Raw genomic sequence first — 21588 nt, forward strand, 5'->3', positions numbered from 1 at the left:
TTCTTCTTCTTCTTCTTCTTCTTCTTCTTCTTCTTCTTCTTCTTCTTCTTCTTCTTCTCTTCTCTTCTTCTTCTTCTTCTTCTTCTTCTTCTTCTTCTCTTCTCTTCTCTTCTCTTCTTCTTCTCTTCTTCTTCCTCTTCTTCTTCCTCTTCTTCTTCTCTCTTCTTCCTCTTCTTCTTCCTCTTCTTCTTCCTCTTCTTCTTCTTCCTCTTCTCTTCTTCCTCTTCCTCTTCTTCCTCTTCTTCCTCTTCTCTTCTTCTTCCTCTCTTCTTCTTCTTCCTCCTCTTCTTCTTCCTCCTCTTCCTCCTCTTCTTCTTCCTCCTCTTCCTCCTCTTCTTCTCCTCCTCTTCCTCCTCTTCTTCTTCCTCCTCTTCCTCCTCCTCTTCTTCCTCCTCTTCTTCCTCCTCTTCTTCCTCTTCTTCCTCCTCTTCTTCCTCCTCTTCTTCCTCCTCTTCTCGATGCTGAAGTGTCTGGGGGCAGAGAGCAGCCACCTCTGAGTCTGACGCTCAGGAGGTTTTGTTGTTCCGTTGCCTCTGCTGACTCATGCGGGTTCGTGAGGTTTCTCTGTCAGAGCGCCACGAGATGCGATGTTGTAACGGAGCTGAATTGATTTCTTTCCCTTGTTGGAATAACTTTTAACCGCTGCTTGATTTACCACTACAGGTTAAGGTTTCTGTAATTATTCAGTCTTGCTTGAACCTCACTGCTAAAAATGTTGACGATAACCGAGCTGTCGGATCATTCAGGAAGTCCATGTCGTCGGTCTCCGGGGGTTTTCATTCAGACCTGAGAGACACTTGGTGGCTCGGGAGGTGGAAATCTTCTGTCACAGTAGAACTATTCTTAAGCTTTAACCACAGGAAACATGGCCGCAGCCTGAGCCCGGACTGCCCAGTGCAGATTACATGTTTCTGCAGCTGATTCAAACCACATCAGTCGGGGTTTGCTGCCTCATCATTGGTGGGCCTCGCGCTGATTCACAAGTTTCCCTTCTCTCATGCCACCTGGTTAAAGCAAAGAGATGCAGTGAAAGCTAATAGTGGTTGAGTCTGCAGACCTTGTGGAGCAAAAAGAAGGATTTCCTCCCCCGTCGGATTGGATCAATTTGTTTTGAGCAGTGAAATATATTTAACTTTGAAAAGCACACTGCTTTTATACGGTTTTATTTTTGCAGTATATAGTTTTGCTGTCAAATGCAATTCTTCTGTCATCTTGAATATTTCATTGAAGGTTCTACTTTTAGAGACCTGGCTGGTCAAGTTACTTTTTTATGGGTCACCCTGTGAAGATGATATATTTTGTTTTCAGAGCAACCAGATATCTGCAATCTACCCAAAGTGCTTTAGTTGTGGGAATGAGATGAGAATTAAGCCCCGTTTCCATGGAAACCTTCCAAGTGAAACAGCATCGGTTCTGTTTTAGAAAAGGTTTGAGTTTAGAAGGCAACTTTTTGAAAACGATGTCATTTTATACAAAAACTGCAGGTATGCTGAAAGATGTGGTTTTCATGTTGAGCTACTAGCGAGTGTTGTTGTTTGTTTTTGTGACGAAAGGAACAATAACATCAATCCACTATGAAGTCCAGGTACATTTCCCTTTTCTTCGGTGACGTCTTCCCCCTTCACCGCCCTCGTTGTGCAGAACAATAACATCCACTTTGTCACAGGGTCTCGGCATGTCTGTGAGTCTGGATTCCTGTTGTGTAGCAGCGGAGTCCTGGAACCAGATAGAGGGCGTGTTGGAACAGGTCCGATAAGGGCTGGAGTCACACGGACAGACCACAGACGGCTCTTCATGGCAGGCGGCACAACGTTTAACCACAAGGGCACATCCCAGTTCACTGGAGATCTTGTGTCCCGTCACGCTGAGACAATGATGCCATTAATTTCTCTTTGTCGTCCTGTGGCAGAGCGGCGGGTGATTGATTCTGTCATTTGATACGTGTGGTGAATTTCAACGTCTAGACAAGGCAGAAAGAAGGAAACACAGACGGGCTCAGGGAGCTCGCACTAGTCCAGCCACTCGCTTCAGTGAGTTTCTTTGGAATGAATGAATGAATGAATGAATGTAGGTGTTTGTGTGTATTTAAAAAAAAAACTAAAAAAAAAAAAAAACAGAGAAAAATCGACGCCCAATGAAATCATCCAAATGGGATCACACCATCACCTACTATGTTTAAAAAAGCAACAGTGTGGTATTGAAATGGCTCCTCTGGAGGGTGTGGGGAGGGCCATTAAACCCAGGAGAAGTTTATGAAAATGTGCAGCGGGCTCTGAAGTGTGCTGCTGAATTGTGGTCTTTGTGAGCTTAAGCTCGGGTGGATTTTGCCAGCCAGGGAGAGGAACAGACAGGGGCAGTGTTTAACTTGGTCGCATGCCCATTTGTGCTCTGTTCACGTGTACGGCGCCATGCGGACACCAAACAGGCTGGCCTGTATGCTGAGGCGCTCGCAGGGAGATTGGTTGAGTGGCACTGGGTGGGTCTGCTGGGACGGATGTGGTCGGTACTTCAGGTGTGAGGAAACCGTCGTATGTTGTGAGGCTAAAATCGGAGCAGCATCGGTTTGAGTTGGTCATGATCGAAGGTGGTTTAAAGAGCTTGTTCCCAAGAGTTTCACTTTAGTGGAAGGGATGAGCACGACGAGTCAAACCATGAAACCTTCATCCCCAGATGGCTCCAGAAATATTAGTTGATTCAACTAATTCATGCTTCACTCTAACAAACGACTGTTTTAACTGTCATGCAGCCGTCCACCACTAATAGCTGGGTCAAGAGCCCTCCCCCTCGCCCTCCCCGTGGCAGCGCTGCAGTTTGGAAACACAAAAACACATTATAGCATATAATCACTCCATGAGCGCAATGAGCAGCCACATTCAACTCAAGTATTCAGATATTCACTTCACAGAACAACGGCTGCTGCTGACAGCACTGCTTGCCAACCACTCGGGTTGATTTGACATCATTGACCCAGAGACACTGTAATCCTGCTCAGCCTCATCACAATCTCACAAGAGTCTCGGCAAACGCTTCCAGAAGTGAATGAAGTATATTGACTCTGAATGAGACCTGTTCTTTTTTTTTTTTAATACGAGAGTTTATCCAAATTTTCGGACTTTAAATTCCTCTGTAGTTGTGTAGTTGATGAAGGGACACATTCATGTTTCAATTTAGCTTTTTTTTGTTTTGTTTTTGGTAAACTTGTTGGCGGTCACTTGTATATTCAGGCTGAAGTCGGTTTCTCCTCTGGTGTTGGTGGCATTTGGAGGAGACCTGCTGAGAAGGCTTCCTGTCACTGGAAGCTGGGTTTTTATTTTGTGCTGGGGGTGGGGGCGCAGAAATTAGCATTCTCTAACCAAGGAAACAGCTTGTCCCTCTCTTTCTCCCTCCTCGGTCACTTTCTCTGAAATGGCCCAGGTTCCCTCCCGTCCAGTAAACTTGGCACCTGCGTGACCAGCAACAGCAGGAGAGTTGTTCTCGTGCAGGGCGGATCCAAAAGCCACTATTTTTGTAAGCCCTCCCACACCCCTCTCCATCCACTCCTGCTCTCCTTACTCAGTTCATAGGCATTCCAGTGGTATTTATATTTCCCTCCAGAGCAGGGGGAAGCTGACGAGCGTTCACACAGACACTGGATTCAGCTCAGCAAGGTGGGCAGTACTCCCACTGCTGCTCTGCCATTGGCCTCCCCGTGGTCACATGGATGAAGTGTTGGCACTCCTCCCCCCCCAGACTCTGCTGTGCCGTCCCTCTCAGCTCACTTCAGGCTTTTTGCGCATGTATGTGAAGTTTTCAGTTGGTGGGACAGTGTGTGTGTGTGTGTGTCTGTGTGTGTGTGAGAGAGAGAGAGTGTGTATCAGCCAGTGGTCAGCAGCTTATTCGGGGGTGCAGCGTTTCAGTTATGTTTCGGGAGCTTCCTGAGTCCACAGGCAGCGAGTGCCTGGGGAGTATGACCCCCGAGACTCAGGATATCTACCTGAGAATGGACCATCGCCGCAGACGCTCCGGCTACCGGCTGGGCAGGATCATCGCCAGGCAGCAGCTGCTGAAGAGGATTGCTGGAGGTATGAGCGGGGTTATAGTGACAGTTCAGACCTGGGATTCCGTCTTGCTGTTGGAAGGCGGCTCGTTTCCTTTTGGCTTTGGCCGAAGAGCCGGCTGTTAAAATGAATCGCTCTTCGTCATACACCCAGGAATGTAAGGACGAACAGCGATGCCAGTCTGTCAGAGAGCTGAGGTGAATGAGAAGACGTGTTGAATGAACATGAGAATGCAAGAGGAGCGGCTGACATGCGAGCTAAAGTACCATGTTGTGTTTGGGATCAGCTGATCGCCTCCGTCTGTGCTTTGTTTACACATAAAATAGAAATCAATAGAGAAAGCCTTCCAACAATGGATCCTGATACTGTGTACACAGTTTGTGTGTGAGAGCGCTGCTGCTTGACAGGCTGAACTTGACCTTCAACCGATCGACTGTCAGTGTTGTTGTGGAGGTAAATAATTAATATTGGGCAGCTGTAGCGAGCGCCTATCGGCAGTAGGATTGGTTATGTGAGAGCAGCCGAGCCCACAGTGTAAACAAGAGATATCGCTGAGTGACAGCTTAACAGGCTCATTTGTAGACGAGCGTTTTGTTGCCAGCGAGAGCAATCGTGGTGTTTTGTCAGCGCAGCGGGGCTTGACCTCCCATTCAGCTTTCTCCAAGACCTCTAACCTCCTTCCTCTGCTCCTACCTGGAGAGAGATCCCAGGGGCCGGGAGGGGGGCCGGGCATGCGTGACAATAGTGAGGCTGAAATGTGAGGATCCCCGCAGGTGTGAACGCCTCGGATCAAAGGCCGGCTACATTTCATGGAGGAAGAAGCTTCAGACGCTTCAGCCACGCGGCATCGCTCTCCTCCCAGTCACAGGAACAAGAGTCAGATAATGCAGCCCGTTGTCTGGGGGGGGAGACTCCCTGTACTGTCACAGAGCACAAGGCAGGGTTTTCATTGTGATGATGAGAAGGATGTGTCAGTCCCCGCTATCAGAGCGATGTACGGAGACGTCCCGGAGCCGTGTGGAGGTATGTCTGTTTTCTAGGGAATCTCTTCAGGATGTCACGCTTGCCGGCGTGTGGAGTCATGTAAGATGGCATGCCCCCCCCTTTCAGATTACAGACGTCTGGTTTTGACGGCAAACCGACAATTTAGGTCATCTGTGGGCTGGACAGAAAATATGTAGGTATGAAGTGTGTCCTGTGATTCTGATGAACATATTTTAAAATGGTTCTTCTAACTTCAACTAAAGATTCGCAGCTGAGGAATAAAACGGCATTTTTTACTTTGAAAAAAAGCCCTTTTATATAAATATGAATTGGATTCTGCTTTTCTCGTTGAGTAAAAGCTAGTATGGGTTTTGACATGTGCATCTGTATAAAAACACACGATGCACTTTTCAGTGCTGGAGTGGGGTCGTCTTCTACATCACAGTCAGTGTGGTTACGCTGGCTCACTTATTAGCAACGACGCAGCTTTTCAACCAAAATCAATAATCAATTGTTCCAAAATTGAGTTCCATACAAAGTCTTTGAATTCGGTCATTATTGGTGGAACGTGATCCCTCTGGGACACCGTACACCCGACAACATGAAAGGTGAAAATGCAGCGCTTTTATATTTTTGCTCCTTAAAAGTTTCCCATTTACACGGCAGCTATCTGAAAACGATATCTGTCTCCATGGAAACAGCAGAAACGTTGAAAATGATGCAGTTTTCATGTTGGGCCACAAGTGGCCACCGACGGGCAGACGTAGCCGGAGCATTTTCAGAAAGTTGCGGGGTTTTTTTCCTCCCCGTTTCCACAAAGACGGAAGTCGCGTTTTTGAAAAGTTCCACCTCTGAGCAACTAAAGTTTTCTGTTTTCACTTGAGAATGTTTAAACGGGGCCTGAATCACAACATTCAAAAGTAGGAAGTCTAAATAAAAAGGCTCTTATACTCGGTTACTTTCCACACTTGACAAGTTGTGGGTAAAACGCAGCGGCTGTGAGATTTCAGCTTCGGCTTGTGTCGGTCCGTACCTGTCCTCGCCGCTACCTGAGAAGTGAAGCGGTGTTTTGAGGGGCTGCAGAGAACTGGATGGACGCCGGTGGTCTCGGTGGACGGTGCATTCCAGCTGGCCGTCCCCTGTTGACATAGCAGGTCGAAAGTGAGTGGGGGGGGTGGGGGTGGGGGGGGGGCAGCAGCAGAGTCACTCATGTATTGTTTCGCTCTGAATTCCAGGGAAGCCTGCTCGGTCTTAGTCATGTTTCCCATTTGATGGTTTTACCCCTGAACATGACATTTTTCTAATCTTTGCTGCTGTTTCACTTTTGCTGTGTTTTAAAAGTTCAGTTTTATATAATTCACCGATTAAATCTCATATCAACAGATTTTGTCATGCAAATCTCAGTTTTTCTGCATTTGCTGCTGTATTTCTTTCTAGTTCTGTTCTAAATGTTATATTTTTTAAGTTAATCACTTTCTTATATATATATTGCAGATTTGCATTTTGACGGAGGAATGCCGGAATATACATTTATTTATTCAATACATTTTAACCAACGGGGGATCTATTTTCATCGCTCGTAGTAATTCAAAGTACTTTCTACTATACTCCTGGGACTTTTCTTTTTATAGTTTTGCAGTCGAGACTCACTTGTGATAGCCGTTCAACTCTGGTATTGTCCATTTACTCACGCAGCGTTTTCCCTCCGTTTCCACGGAGACGGAGACAGAGTTGGAGCCATTTTCCAAAAATTACCTTTACACTGAGCACCGTTACCTTGTAAACGGATAAACAACACACTAAGACAGTTTTTTTTACCCTTGTTATTTTCTTTTTGCATCTTATATTAATTAGCCGTACACAAGCCTGAACACACACGACTCAATCCAAAGTGACATTGTGCAATATAATATTATTACATTTCTAACATATAAATAACTATTTTTTTTAATAACTAATTCTGTTATGTAACATTTCATATTTCCTACGGTGTATTGTTCATCTGTTTTCATTATATAACTTTGTGTGAGTGATTGCTGCTATTTTTCCTGAAATTTATGTCAAAAATAACAATTTCTCTGAGCTGGAATAAAGATTTCCAGTTGTTTTCCTCCAATAGTCTGCAGTAAAATGTGTTTTAGCCCGTGGCACTGTTCCTGTCTTGCCATGGAAAGTTCTGGTAACTTCATCAGCTCTCTGGTGGAAACCCTGAGCAGTTTGAAGTTGCACCGTGACTCATTGAGGGGCTCTGGAGCCTCGGACTTGAAGCTGTGTCCGCTGCGACCCCTTCCACAGTCCTCGTCCAGAGTTCAGCCTGGGAAGGCCATCGGCGTGCCCGGCCTCATCAGCTGCGCTGGTTCTTCTTGTGTGTGCACTGTGCACTGTGCACTGTGGTGCTCGTTCCCAGACGAGCCTGTCGTGCTTGGCATGTTTCTGCCTCTACTCACTGATGACGCCGAGTCGTCTCACCCGCGTGGGTCGCCATCCAGGTTAAGATCAGTTTCAATGATTAACAGTGAGAACCGATGGGCAGGGTGATGCACACTTGAAACATGTGAACACAGGAAGGACGGGAACTCTTCAGACTGTGGAGAGGACAAGCCGCACCGTCCTTCCGACCATAAGAAGGCTGGCGGTTTGAAACGGACAGAGGAAAGAGGCTGGCATTGTTCTGTCTGGAGAGGCTGTGTCGGGGAAGCGGCTCTTCAAAGTCAGGAATCTCGTTAGACTCTGGCCTTTCCCTCTCTGAGCAGCTCGGCATTATTCTCTAGGTCTCCACAACATGTGGCACGTTTGATCAACTGGGTGTGAAACAAATATACCTGCCCCTCCACTCCAGAGCGGCGCTGATGATAAGTGAAGATGTAGCCTTGTTTACTTAGCCGGTGTTCGCCCACTTTATCTTTTATTCATGAGCGTCTGCGCTGAAGATGATATTGTTATTCAGATTTTGTTTGCCTCCTTGAGGGGGCAGTAAATTAGACAGGAATGGGGGGGGGGGGGGGAAGCACTCGTGTCCCGGGTTTCTTACCTACAGAATGTGGCGTGTTGGTCGGCCAATTTAAAGAAAAATGAAATAAAGTCCTAGCAGGTGGAAGCACTTCTCACGTGACGTGAATTATTGTTGTTATGTCGTCAATCTGGCTTGTATAGAACAACCTCATGGCCCCAAGATATACCAATTTATACATTCATTACTTTGGAAAGAAATGCCTGAAAAGGTTCAATTAAATCAAAATGTAAAAAGTAGCTGTTATCTGCACATTCAGTTTAATATGTAATGTCAATAAATATGTTTTAAAAATGATTTAAATTGAATAAAAACTCACAAAGAATTACTATTGTTCTTACTTTTAAAGTTTCTGCTGATAAAATATATATATATATATATATATATATATATATATATATATATCTGTATTTTTAGAGTTCCATGACTTATAAGCTAGAATAGTAAAACATTTTTAAAAGTATACCGGTAATTCATGTGTCACTGCTTGAATAAAATTACAGGAAAAATAAGAGCCTCTTGTGCATTGCACAACAGTTTATTTCATAACAGGAGATCTTTTAAAATTAAAATTAGTGTTCGATTGAGACAGTTTAGTGGAAGATCGTCTGTATATTGATTAGTTCAGTCAGGTAATGTGTAAAAGACACTCTTCACATGTGTTATGGTGAACGGATGTTTAGTGAAGTCAGTTGCAGATGAAAAACAGTTTTTCCATCCAATCACCAGCCTGCAGATAAACTACTGGACTCCTCTGTCCACACACAGTCTGTTTACTGTCATTAGTTCAAATCTATATATTTTCACACTGTGGGGGGGAAACTGGATGACCTGGAGTCTGGCGAAATACTATTCCTCTAAAATATTCAGAAAAATGTTCATGAATGCACCTTGAAAGTAGAAATCCAATATGGCGTTGAGGCTCAGGCTAGTTTGGTAGCAGTGATGTAGTGATCTTAAAAATTACTCTGTTTTCTTGGTGGTTTGGCCAGATTGGCGCCTCCTGCAGGCCAGTTTTGGCCCACGCTCCTTTTGTTTGACACCCCTGATGTAAGGAAAATATTTCCGTCCCAAAATGCTGCGTTACCTTGCTGGTAGCAGCTTTGAACGGTAAATCCATCAACAGTGGAGAACCAACCGCTTCACTTCTGCTGACCTCGGCTGAATGAAGGTCATGTTTAGAAAGCTCTGGTGTGGCCTCTTGGTGGCCGGCCGAGAGCAGACGCTGTCCCACGGGAGGGAATCCGTGTGTTTCAGACGGCCTGACAGCCGCCACATGTCCTGAGTTAATCACTGACCAAGAGCAGATTTCAGAAATGCCTCCGCTGCACAGTAACACGAACAGACAGTCACACATTAACGGAACTCTGCAGAACCCTCCTGCAGCCGGAGCTCGCAAGGAACTAAGTATTTGTACCCCGTTACTAAATTGTAGTACATTTTTTTCTGCTTCCTGTGTTTTACATTAGAATGTACTGCATGTTTCTGAAGGCTGTATATAAGGGATGTATATAATGCCCAGTTAGATTATTCCTTCTTTCATTTTTGTTTCATTAATTTATTTCAATTATTCTTTTATTTATTTAAAACTTTGGTACATATCTAATGATTTAGTTTCTGTATACATGCTGACAAACACAATATGATCAAATAAAATGTGGTAGTATATATGTTCAGATATATATATATTTGTTGGGATTGCCACAGAAAGTTAAAGCAACTTGTACTATGGAATTGTGTATATTTTAAGGCAAATGCCCTTCCTGCCACTGGTGGGATTCAAACCCGTCCCTCAATGGTAAAGATCAATAACTATCTTATGTGTTTCTGTGCATACATGCATGTACATTTTACCTCCATTCCAGATTTCAGATAATGTACTTTCTTACTTTTAATCAAGTAGGATCATTTAAGAAGTAGTAAAGTCTTTTTTTTTGTTTAACTTCTATTTGGTTAAAGCATGGGAATACATTTACCCTGTGAGAATATAACCCACAAATATATAAAAACGCTAGTTCTTTCCATAAAATGTCTGCAGAGCAATTACATTAGTGCTTCAGACCAAATAATTTGATTGTTTTTGAGTAAAGGGGGCTTGTTGTTGTTGTTGTTGTTGTTGTTGTTGTTGTTGTGGCTATGAAGCTAGAAATAAATCAGACTTCAATATAATTTGATATATTGAGAATTTTGTTGGTAAAATGTTAATTTATATAAGTTAACTATCGACCGTCTCATTTACTTGTATATATATTTGACATTTAAAAAAAACATTTGGGCATTGTTTGCACTAATATCCATTTTTTGTGTATTCATTGATGCACATCTAATTTATACTGTACATACTGTAGGAAGTGCAGACTATATATATAACATTATATTTCGTGTAGATATAACAAGTAATACAGGTGACTACACGACATGTTATGTGTTACACTACAAGTTCCATAGTGGTTTGTTTTTTTTGGTTACTGTCTCCCAAACACACTTTATAGTTCAGCACGTGGCCTCCCCCCTGTGGTGAAAATGCGCATTACAAGGAAAAACTGACAGCGGTAGTTTGAGGGCAACACACACACACACACACACACACACACACACACAAGCTTGCAGACTTTCAGTCGCTGACTTTACAGTCCGTTCAGGCAGAGGGTGGCTGTCTGAACACAGCCCTTCATTGATGGCCACACATGACAAATGGTTCTCCGTTTTATGTCTTTGTGTGTGTGTGTGTGTGTGTGTGTGTGTGTGTGTGTGTGTGTGTGTGTGTGTGTGTGTGTGTGTGTGTGTGTGTGTGTGTGTGTGTGTGTGTGTGTGTGTGTGTGTGTGTGTGTGTGTGTGTGTGTGTGTGTGTGTGTGTGTGTGTGTGTGTGTGTGTGTGTGTGTGTGTGTGTGTGTGTGTCTCTGATAAATCCGACCAATGTCTGGACATTCTTGTTAAACTGGGCTGCACCTCCACAGTATCAGGGTCTCTCCTGCTCCTCACGTCTGCTGCTCCAGCGCCGCCTCAGGAAGTCTTATGGCCGCTCCACTTTGATGTTGTTAATTAGGACCAGCATCCCGAGGGATGGTTCCGTGCTTTATTGTCGAGGTCCTGAGAGGCCTTTCTCACGGTGGGGGCCCTTGTTCTGACATTGGCCCCTTCTCTACCCTCTGACTCTCTGAGGCCATTCTGAGAGGAGGAGGGAGCCCCACATGGTCCCCTCTGGGATCCGCTCCAACTTAATGGAGCTCTGCAGGACTTCAGAGCAACTTCTTCTGCTTGTTTTGCCCGTCCTGCACAGACCCGCGGCTACACATTCGCAATATAGTCATAGTTTGCTGTATTTTTTGAGTGAAAATGCATCACGTTTGCGTTTTCCTTTCAGTAAAGAGAACAGCAATGTTTTCAAACGTTTCCATGGCAACAGAAACGCTGAGAAATGGTGCTGTTTACATGTTGGGCCACCAGTGGGTGCTGTTGTTTGTTTTTGTAACGAAAGCTCACACGCATTCGTGCAGAGAACAAAACATAAACGATGGCGAGTACATGGGCGTTCTAGTGGACAGACGACCAGGTTGGGTTGTTGTGACGGGTGACTATCACTATAAAATGATCAAGTCCCCCGGAGAATCTGGACTGGGAGTCACGACACTCGTCGTTGTTGTCCATCTATTCGCACATGTGCAGGACAGTTGTTCACGACAGTCATGGTGCTCATGCGCAGTAGCATCGATTCTGCCGCCTACAAGGAGACTGCTGGAGTGGCAGGGTTGTATAAAAGGTTCCACTTTGTGAGACGTTTTTTAAAAAGTTGCGTTTTCAGTGTGTCCGTGTTCGACGGTCGTGGAAACGGAGCCACGAAACGCTACAGAGGTTTTGTGTTTTCTCTTGTAAAACGCAGGTTTGGAGCATAAACTCTTTGACTTGTGTCTGTGTCGCCACTTACGTAACGACGTTTAACAATGTGCCCGTCCATCTTTTTCCACGTTGAAGTGGAGATTTAATGTCGGCTGGCTGCATGTTTGTCAGTAATTCATAGTCTCCCTTTAGCTGTGTTGTAGGGCATCGGTGGAAAAACCAAATGACAGTGTTTATATAGGCTATCAAAGGCAGGGGAGAACTCCAGCCACACAACCGTATATTAGGAGTGAGAAAACAGCATGACATGGCAAGGCAAGTAGCCTCCGGAGCTTTACATGAAATAAGACTTGTAGGGGCTTTAATTCAGGATGCGTATAGAATCATATAAGATGTGGTTGGATCTGTTTGAAAGGCTAAAGAGAGATGAAGTTAACTACATGACCACATGGGAAACTGCAGGAGGAGCCAGCTGTGAAGGATCTGGCATCAGAAGAGCGAGGGAGGGAGCTGCAGAAACAACAGATATCAGGCTGAGAAAAGAGAGAAGAAGAAGAAGAAGAGGGGGGGGGGTCGACGGTTCTCGGGAGGTGGTGATAAGTCAGACTGCTTCACATCTGCATTTACATTAGTGACACGAATAAGAAGAAATCCCGTTGCATTAAAGACAGACGAAAGATGCTGATGGTCTGAAACGTGTGTGTTCCGTTATTTATGTGCTGATGGAGAAACTGAAACTGCCAGAACAATGATTTCTCTGCAAACATCCTCAGTGACGGCCGGCCAGAGGAAAGGGCTTCAGCGAGGTATGCCAGGATGAAATGAAGAAGGAAATCTGTAAAAGCCAAAGTTGATGTTTTTATCACCAATGAAAGCAAAACCTTCATAAAGGCCTGCGAGATGCTTGTCAGAACACTGGAACATGCGTGGGAACGTGGCTGCGCTCCAGCGTCTGGAAGCGTTTAGCGCCTGGATCTGGTCTGATCGGATCCTGCTTCGCTCGCAGCCTCTGGTAGGCCGGGGATGTAGAAATAACCGGGATGTGTCGGAGGTCAGAAGTGTCCTTTTACTGAAACTCTCATATTTAAACGTGTGCTGTGTCGGAGTCCTGCGGTGTGACACCCCCCCCCCCCCCCCAGCAGCTCACCTGACTGTGAAGCACACTTGACACTTCCCCAGGTTTCTGCTATTTGCAGAGCGACTCCGGGGAATCAACATGTGGTTGTTAGAACATTTTCTCACAACTGAGTGAACGTGAGACGCTGGAACGAGTTGGATGAAAACGCTTTGAGCTTTGAAGCCCTGGACCTGGAGGTGGGGTGGGGAAGGGGGGGGGGGGGTCACTCTGCCCACACGTCACATCGCCATTATTTGTCTGGTCGCTGTGACGCCCGGCCAGACTCGGTGAGCTCTCGGTTTACAGTTACAGGGCGGAAGATAAAGTGGTAAATCCTTCACATGAAGTCTGTTTGTGGAGGGATGAGCCTCTGCCTCTTTGATAATCTTCCTCTCTTCCCTCCTGGAGCGTCGGAGCACAAAGTCATACTTGCATTTAGATTATTCTCGTCGTGATTTTCCACACGTGCTCATAACGCAGGATTTTAATCAACTTTTACACCAAGAAGACCGTTAACTGATTCTGCATTGAGACCGAGGGTTTCTCATCTATTGCTGACCTTTTACATGCTGATGAGTCGTCACAGGTATTTCTGGACTTGAGTGTGAGAGCGACGGTGACGGCGAGCGAGCTGATAGGTTGTTTCCCCTGAAGATGAAAGAGCTTTTCTCTCTGGGTGTCCTTCAGAGGTGAAGGAGAGTGTTACCACAGCTGTGCTGCTCTTGTTTGAATTCAATACAGGACCTCAGCAGAAAAAAAAACAGCCCAGATGACTTTTGACCCAGCAGGCTTTGGCGATGGTCAACAACAGCAGCTCCCTCGCTCACATAGTTATGTTATTTACTCTCAGAATCAATAAGCCCTTGCTCTGTGTGTGTGTGTGTGTGTGTGTGTGTGAGACTGTGAGACTGTTTTGCAATGAAAGGTAGAGTCCATCTTTCACCGGTGGGGCTTTTAGAAATGACTGTGTGCCTTAAATCAGGCTGTGTTTATACTGAAACAGAGTGTGTCTGTTCCAGAATCGGGAAGCAAATTACAATGAATCCTGGCCTATTTTAAAATTGTGTGTTTCTGTGATGTGTAATGGGGCTCTTAAATTAATTGTGTGCAAAACCTTGACTGACCCTACATGGCTCCAGAATGCTAATGCTAATCCTTGGCAGTGGCTTCTCTCAGTTCTCGGGTCTCATTCAGGTCTGCTTTATCCACTTGTTACCGGAACCTTTTGGTCCGATGAAAGGAGTTCTCCGCCGGTCAGCGTGGACCCCACGGGCCAAAGGTGGGCCCGAGGTTCGCTAGCTCATTTGTACATGTGGAAATTTTGCGATGGTGTCTTAGCAACGCCGCCTGGAGCCGATGATGTTTAACCCGGCGTCCCATGTGGACTCGCAGGATAACGGGTCCCCCGCGAGCTCTGCCAGATCAAACGAGGGGGCTGGAGGTCCCCGGGTGATTCAGCGCTGGCCCTCTGTAATTACTTGGCCTGTGGAGCCGGCCTGCTCGGGAGCCAATCACTGCCTCCAGGACAGAGTCACATCCACAAAGGCAGTTTGTTGTTACTCACCAAGATAACTCCTTATTCCCACTCCGGAACGCTCTGGTAATCGGGGACGTGAACGCCGTGACTTCAGGACAGTTGGGTCTTCTGTTTTTGCTGACGACTGTGCCATATTGTGCTGAAGATATTGGAGTCTGCGGCGCATGTAGCGCTCCGGTGATTAAGGCCCACTCTGAAATAGGAAGGCTTTGTTCAGACGACATTAGGTGGGTTAGAATTAATCCACCTTGTGAATTGCCAGCATTTCCCCTTGAAGGGCCCGTCTCCTCCGAACAGAGAGCAGATCTTTTATGCCTCCTTTACCCACAATGGTTCAGCCTCTCAGCCGTAACATCTGTCCCCTGGCTATGGTTGATTGTTATTTCCTCTTCCTGTTTGCCACCTCATGCACGATTGCAAACTGTGAGACGGCAGGAATGCTCGTCTATTTTGGGCATGAAACCTCAGATGTTGTGGTTTGTTCGGCCGGCTGGATGAGAGGGCAGTGTGTTTCCCCCGGCTGTCTGGAGCTGACTGCTCACTGTGAGCGGGCGTCTGTCTGCAATTAGCATCATAAAGGGGGAAGGAGAAGCCTCCGCTTCATGTCTACAAGCGTGACGACACCTTCTCCAGCAATCTTTGTTTTTTCCATATCGCCGCCTGCGTCCAGGTGTTCATATAGACATTCCTTGTTGTAGTCTGACTCGTCTGGCTGATTCATTGGGCGACACTGCAGCGTGCGGGGGCGGACAGGGCAGACACAGTGCTGAGGCATGAGAGACGCTTGTTTTCAACTGTTTTAAAGTTGGAAATGTGCGTCTGTGCGACGGTAACCTAAGTGTATTGTGCACACGTCATTTCTCTCTGCGCTTGAGGCCTTTTTTTTTTTTTTCTTCCACCCCCCCCAAACTTGGCCTCAGTAACTCAGAGGCACAAAAGGCAGACAGGCACAGAAGAAGTGAACTACATCTTGAATTCCACTCGCACCTGAAGGAACTTCAGGATGGATCCTCTATCCTGACGTAATCACAGGACCACGGTAGTTTACAGTGTCTTTCTCCACATGTTCCACCAACAGATTCTGCTCAGAAATCAAAGCTTCTACCAGTTCAGGTTTTACAACAGGACATAAAACTGGGCAATTAATGTGCTCAGTCAACCAGTCCAGCCCCTTTGTCCTCTTTGCTTTGAGCGATAAGAGACACTTTGTTGTTGTGAGCTTTTCTCTTCAGAACCATTTACCTTGACATTTTGCATGGATGCCATTTCTAGTCTGACATTTTACATTTTTTAATTGTTTAAAATGTAAACATTCACCCGTTGGCAGGAAACACACACGGTTCCATGAAAACGATGCAAAAGAAATATTGTTTGTGTCAACAACAGGTCCCAATACGCAAACTATTGAAACAAATGAAATGTATATGAAATGTAATTGTTTCTGTAAATTGGGGTTTTTAAAATGTGCCCAGTGTGGAAAGTACAAACAAAACATGAACTTTATTCAAGAGAAGTAACTTTTGTTTTTACAAGATTGTAAAAACCAAATAGCTTTTCCTATGTCTTCAGGCTGTAACGATCCTCCTCAATAACATCCGTCTCTTACGTTTTCTTCGAGTATTGTGACAGAAGGCTGTCGCTGCCTCAGACGACGCCGACCCTCCATTGTTTGATTTCACGTCAGACAAATGAGGCCGAGGTGAAGCAGACATTTCTATCACTCTGGCGCTGCCGGAGTGGAGTCTTGTGAGCCGAGTGCCTCAGCATGATTCACTGCTGCTGATTGCTGACAGTTTATGTCATGGTTTTCCCCGAGTTGCGCTGCCTACGTTTTTTCCATTTCATAGACCCGCTGGAACAACATCTGGAGTCCTGAAAACCACTCTCCTCTCCGCTGTTTGTTTAACTTTCAGCGTTTCCCACATCAGCTCTAACACTTCTGGGGGGGGTGGGGGGTTGAAACACTGTTAAAGCAGACCTCGTGTACATCAGAGGAATATATCTGGAAGCGGTGCTACATTCATCATCTTGAAAAACAAGACTCAGAAAGGGGCAGGCGGTCTCTGCTGTTTGGCTGCAGCTTAGATCTTTGCCAAAAATGTGCTGAGTGGGGTATAAAAGAGTTGTCATGGGCAGAGCTGGGTAGGAGGGTCGGGCACAAGGAGCAGAAGGGGAGGAAGAGTGGAGGGGTGGGGGGTGGATTGAGGGCGAGATTTAGTGTTGGGACATGGTGATTGGGGGGGGGGGAGGTTGGTGGAAAGAGAAGCTGAGGACCAGAGCTCAAAGTGAAGGCTGCCTTCGGAGCGGGAGCAGGAATGCAGCTCGGCGTGGGAATGAAGATGCTCTGACACGCTGGGAGACTCTTTAAGTCTTGACGGATCTATGAAGCGATCTGGCTGTACGATGAAAACATCCCGTGAGTGCTCCACCATTTGTTCCGGGCAGGAAGCTCCAGTGTGAGGCTGTGAGCCGATTCAGGACTTTCTGGAAAGACGGATTCAGTGACGATTGTTTTGATCCTTGAGAAGTTTGATTGAACCAACGTGGCGCTTCTTCTTTGTTGTTGTTGTACGAGAAGAGGAGGATTACTGCTCGTCTTGAAGCTTTGCTGTCAGACCGACGCAGGTCGGGACAAAACGGAGATTAAAAAGAAGTATGTGAAAGCCTACTCGTGTAGTAGTAAATATTTTATGAAGGAGCGGAATGTAAGTTGTCATAATTTTGGCAGCGCTGAGCCGGAGGACTCTCCGGTGAGCCGTATCTTTTCCTGCAGCAGTTTGTTACATGTCATATCCCAGCTATGAATTGCATAACCGGCGCTCCTGATGGTGAACGTTACATAAATTGAATTGTATAGGCGGAGGAGTCGCCCCTGCCACGGATACTTCAGTCGTACACAGCTTTTGACATTGTGGGCCATTGTGTCGCAGCCAAACTGGGTTTCATCTCTTTGTGAAACTGTAATTTTATACTGTACACAGTTTTAAGGCTGCGGGTTGTGGAGAGCAAACACAAGTTCTCATTCTTTGGCATGATGCCCGCCCAGCCTTTTATCCACAAGAGATTTCCTTAGAGAGAGGATGAGAGGACAGAATGTCTCGGTATCGTGTTACTGAATGCCAAAGAGAGAGGAATTCCTCGCTCATGTTACTTGCTCCCAGTGGTCCAACCTGCGGCTGTGGGACACCGGAGGACCTGGCAGCACTCTCACTATGGACTGCAGTTGAATAATACAGGCCTGATATTATCCACCTGGGAGGGACGTCTAGCTGAGCAGAGAGCCTGCAGCCCCCGCTGGTACAGGTGGGAACGGAGCAGAGCGGCTCCTGGCAGCATGTTGACTTAACTGCCGGCCCGAGGGAGTAAACACTGGACTTTTTTTTTTTTTTTTTTGTCATCCAAGGACACGGGGAGTTGTTAATATTTATTCAGTTGCTGGTCAGCCTGAAGACCAAAGTCACTTTTCATTGATTTGTGACACAGAAGTGAAGCAGCACTGGTGAGTCACGGAGCAACAGTTATGGAAAAACCAACCCCGGACCCTGCTGCTGGCGGTATCTTCATGGAGAGGATATATTCGCTGTAATTACGCACTATTGTGTGATGAATGACCTGGGTTCAGCTTACCCAGTGTGTCAGGCGCAGACCGGGACTGGAACTGAGACCACAGCTGTGTGATGGGAGAGTTGTTTTTTCTGCCTGTGTGCTCAGCTTAACTCCTCTCGGATTAGACGGTAATGCTGCCGCAATAATTCAGTGCTTGTTAAACTTGTTAAACTAATAACGCCTTTGAGGACGTTGTCAAAGGCACATTGTATAGCAGTTAATTCATTTTAATCACCACATCATGCTGGGATTCTCAGCACCATAGTGTTTTCTTTTTCTTGTGAATTTACATCAAGAACAACAAAAAAAACAAAATTGAATTTGTTGATTGTAAATCTGAAAACTATTTGGCTTGGGAGTTTACATAACAGCGCCATTAAACCTCGGTTGTGTTGGACCGGTCAAATGGTAGCAGAGAAGAAGGAAGCTTCTGCTGCAGCATCGCTCTCCAGTCACGATGTTTACCTCCGCTGCAGAGTCAATCCGTGGCTGGAGCAGGACGGAGTGTCTTTGTCCCGGTGGAACTGAGTCGGTGTCTTATTGATTTATTCCTGTAATTCTGTCGACTTCACGACGATAGATCGGGATATTGAGTCCTTCAGCTTTAAGATTGGTCAATCTGTGGTTGACCTTTGATATCTCAGACCACAGCAGCATTTTTATTTTTATTTTTTCGGTCTTTTTGAAAACTGTTTGACCTCCAGGTCAGGTGTTTTGTCGTGTGGGTTTGTGCTCACTCAGTCATTACCAGGCTGTTTTGGTCTGATTTTTAAAACTTTGATTGGCGACATTTAAAGACTTTTTTTGTTCGCTAAACTTACTAAAACTTTGGAAAAGTTTGGCACAGCAGTTACTTTGATTAAAAGTTTGCACTTAACGTCTTTAAAAATTGTGTTCTAGACATTTTTTTAGTTTTAAATTGCTCAAGCAGCTTGCTTACACCGTGGGGCTGAAGCGTGTAGCTCACTGGCCTCTTTTATCAGTCACTTTCTTTGCATTTATTTGTCGAACCCCCACGATAATCCTAGATTTCCTGTGCTAATGCGAAGCAGCCTGTGTGCTGTAGCACCGCCGTGTCAGACGTCACAGAGGTGGTAAACGGCACCAACTCGATTAGCATTAATGGACGAGCGCCAGCGTCCTGCTTCCTCTCCATCGGGGACTGTGAAGCCTGCAGACGGCTCACTCCACAGGCCGGCCGGACCACGGTGTTGATCCCCACAGCAGGGGGTCCTCCTCCTTTATCACAGAGACTTTCACCGGCTTGGACTCTGTAAGAGTTTTGTTCTGCTTTTAGCTTGAATCGGCTGAATCCTCATTGTAGTTTGTTGAACACATGATGGCGTCCCTTGTTCTGGATTATCTGAGGAAGAGTCTTGTTGCTTCGGTTGATGCACTCCTGGATTTGTCAACATGAAAGTGAAACCGTTTAATCTGGGTGAGTTTCTCTTCTGATCTTTCTATTTAAAGCGCACAATTTCTTGTATTTCAGAGATCGAGGCGAAGGAGGCGTGCGACTGGCTGCGGGCAGCAGGATTTCCCCAGTATGCTCAACTCTTTGAAGGTAATAAAAGCACTCAGTAAACTCTCACACACACTCATCACAGGGGGAGGGGTGGCTGGGGGGGGGGGGGGGGGGGGGGGGCTGTTTAGTTAAAAGATACAGATTAATGAAGTCGCACACCAATAAAAAGGAGTCTATAAAAAACTGAAACATGCCATCTTTATTTCGGACCTGTTGTGAAACGAGCCGCCGGGCCAGCTTGAATGAAGCCTGTCTGAGCTGGCGGGTGAACGGGGGTACACAGTGTCATCTGGTCTGTCCTCAGCACCGTACACAACACCGTGTATTCATGGGCTGCATACTGAGCCGCATTTACACAACTGGTCTGGATGAGAGGCTCTATTGGAATCCCCAAACACCACAAAACAAGCAGAACATCAGCTGCTTTTAAAGTTTAATCTGCCTTCAAGCTCCGATTACTGCACAAACATGTCGTCTGTGCTCGAACCCTGAAGTCACGGGAAGAGACGGGTTTTATCAGAGCTCAGAGCAGATCCACTCCCAGAGATCTTTGGGTCGGGGCCAAAATACTCTCACAATGTTGACTGTTAATGCTGCTTAAAATATTGTAATAAAAAGCCTTAATCGTGTTGGAAAGTCCCAAATGAATCTGAACGTCTCTGAGAACCGGCGGAGTCCTGCTGAAGTCTTGATTCCTCACAGCAGCTTCTGTTTTTCATAAAACGTTAACATGAATGCAGAGGAATGCAGAGTTCCGAGGGTCTGGATTCAGTCTGCTCAGTTACGTAAGAGGAAGCCCATACCCAGGAGGAGACGTAATGCCTGCACAAATGTGAAGGCTGCTATCGTCTGTTCCCATTAACATCGTGTACAAAACAAGTTTGATGGTCGTCCACCGTCCAGTGTGGACAGACAGTGTCTCCATAGCTTTCCGTTCGTCCCGTCCATGAACTGTGCACCTTAACCATTTAGCTCATAACCTTTCTTCCAAACTGATGGTTGTAAATGCAGAACAGTCAGAAAACGTGATTGAATATTGATTCTGAATGTTTAGGTCAGTGCTGCGGTCCGCTGGCCCGTGATGATTTAACTTGAAAATTGTTGTCCTTGTCAGACTCCCAGTTCCCCATCGACATCACTCCTGTGAAAAGAGATCATGACTTCCTGGACAAAGACCTGGTGGAACCTCTCTGCAGGTAAACACAGAAAAGATCCGATTAACTCACTGACATGTTCAAAACTCCAAATGAATTCAATTTACAATCAACACGAGATACTGTCTGTGACGTTTCACTGCCGTATGAGATTGTTTGCTTGTCATGTGGTCACTCACGCTCACTCTCACGCTCACGCTCACACTCACACTCACACTCACACTCACACTCACATTCACACTGAGTGAAGTCAGAAATCTTGGTGGTGCATCAGGTGAGGTCTTTACCTGGAGCCTGGCGTGTCCGGGCCGTGGAATGCGAGTCTTAGAAGTTTACAGTGTAGGTTTCAGTGTCTGTAAAAAAAAAGGATGAAAAAGAGCCGACAGATAAAATGATAAAATCAGAATCTTGTTCTGGATGCTGAAATTCTCTTGTTCTGAAAATGTAGACACTTTATGATTGGAAATCTAAAACAAGAACATTATAATATTCAGCATTACCTGTCACAATAAAACAATATAAATAATCGGACTGTCTGAGTCACATGATATCAATAGACCCTGTTTTTTTTAATTATTTTTTTTATAAATACTTTAACGGCCACCACGATCTGGCTCTATGATGTTAAAAAAAAACATCCATTTCATATATTTTTCTTTATTCTTTTCCTATCATTTCTATATTTGTCACATGGTCATTTACTTTCATCAGCTTTGCCCTATTCACTGACCGTCATTCCTGAAAAGCTTTTCGATCACATTTTAATTCTCCTCCTCTGAG

The 21588-nt window shown here is 45.6% G+C and overlaps 1 protein-coding gene across 3 annotated transcripts in view; it reads left to right on the forward strand.

The window, feature by feature from the left end:
- Positions 1-21588, forward strand: part of stard13b (StAR related lipid transfer domain containing 13b) — a gene marked incomplete at its 5' end in the record, with an annotated part of 37586 nt that overhangs the window by 5688 nt on the left and 10310 nt on the right. The window contains 3 exons of one of the 3 annotated variants that reach the window (XM_080459655.1): positions 3861-4061; positions 19622-19693; positions 20769-20850. In XM_080459655.1, coding sequence (XP_080315781.1) covers positions 3899-4061; positions 19622-19693; positions 20769-20850 — 317 coding nt within the window. Of the gene's footprint in view, positions 1-3860; positions 4062-16797; positions 16940-19621; positions 19694-20768; positions 20851-21588 lie in introns of those variants that run through there. The other 2 variants (XM_080459657.1, XM_080459656.1) reach the window with 2 other exon arrangements.

Source organism: Lipophrys pholis (genome assembly GCF_963383615.2).
Source record: "Lipophrys pholis genome assembly, chromosome: 3".
In the NCBI taxonomy this organism is placed as follows: Eukaryota; Metazoa; Chordata; class Actinopteri; order Blenniiformes; family Blenniidae; genus Lipophrys; species Lipophrys pholis.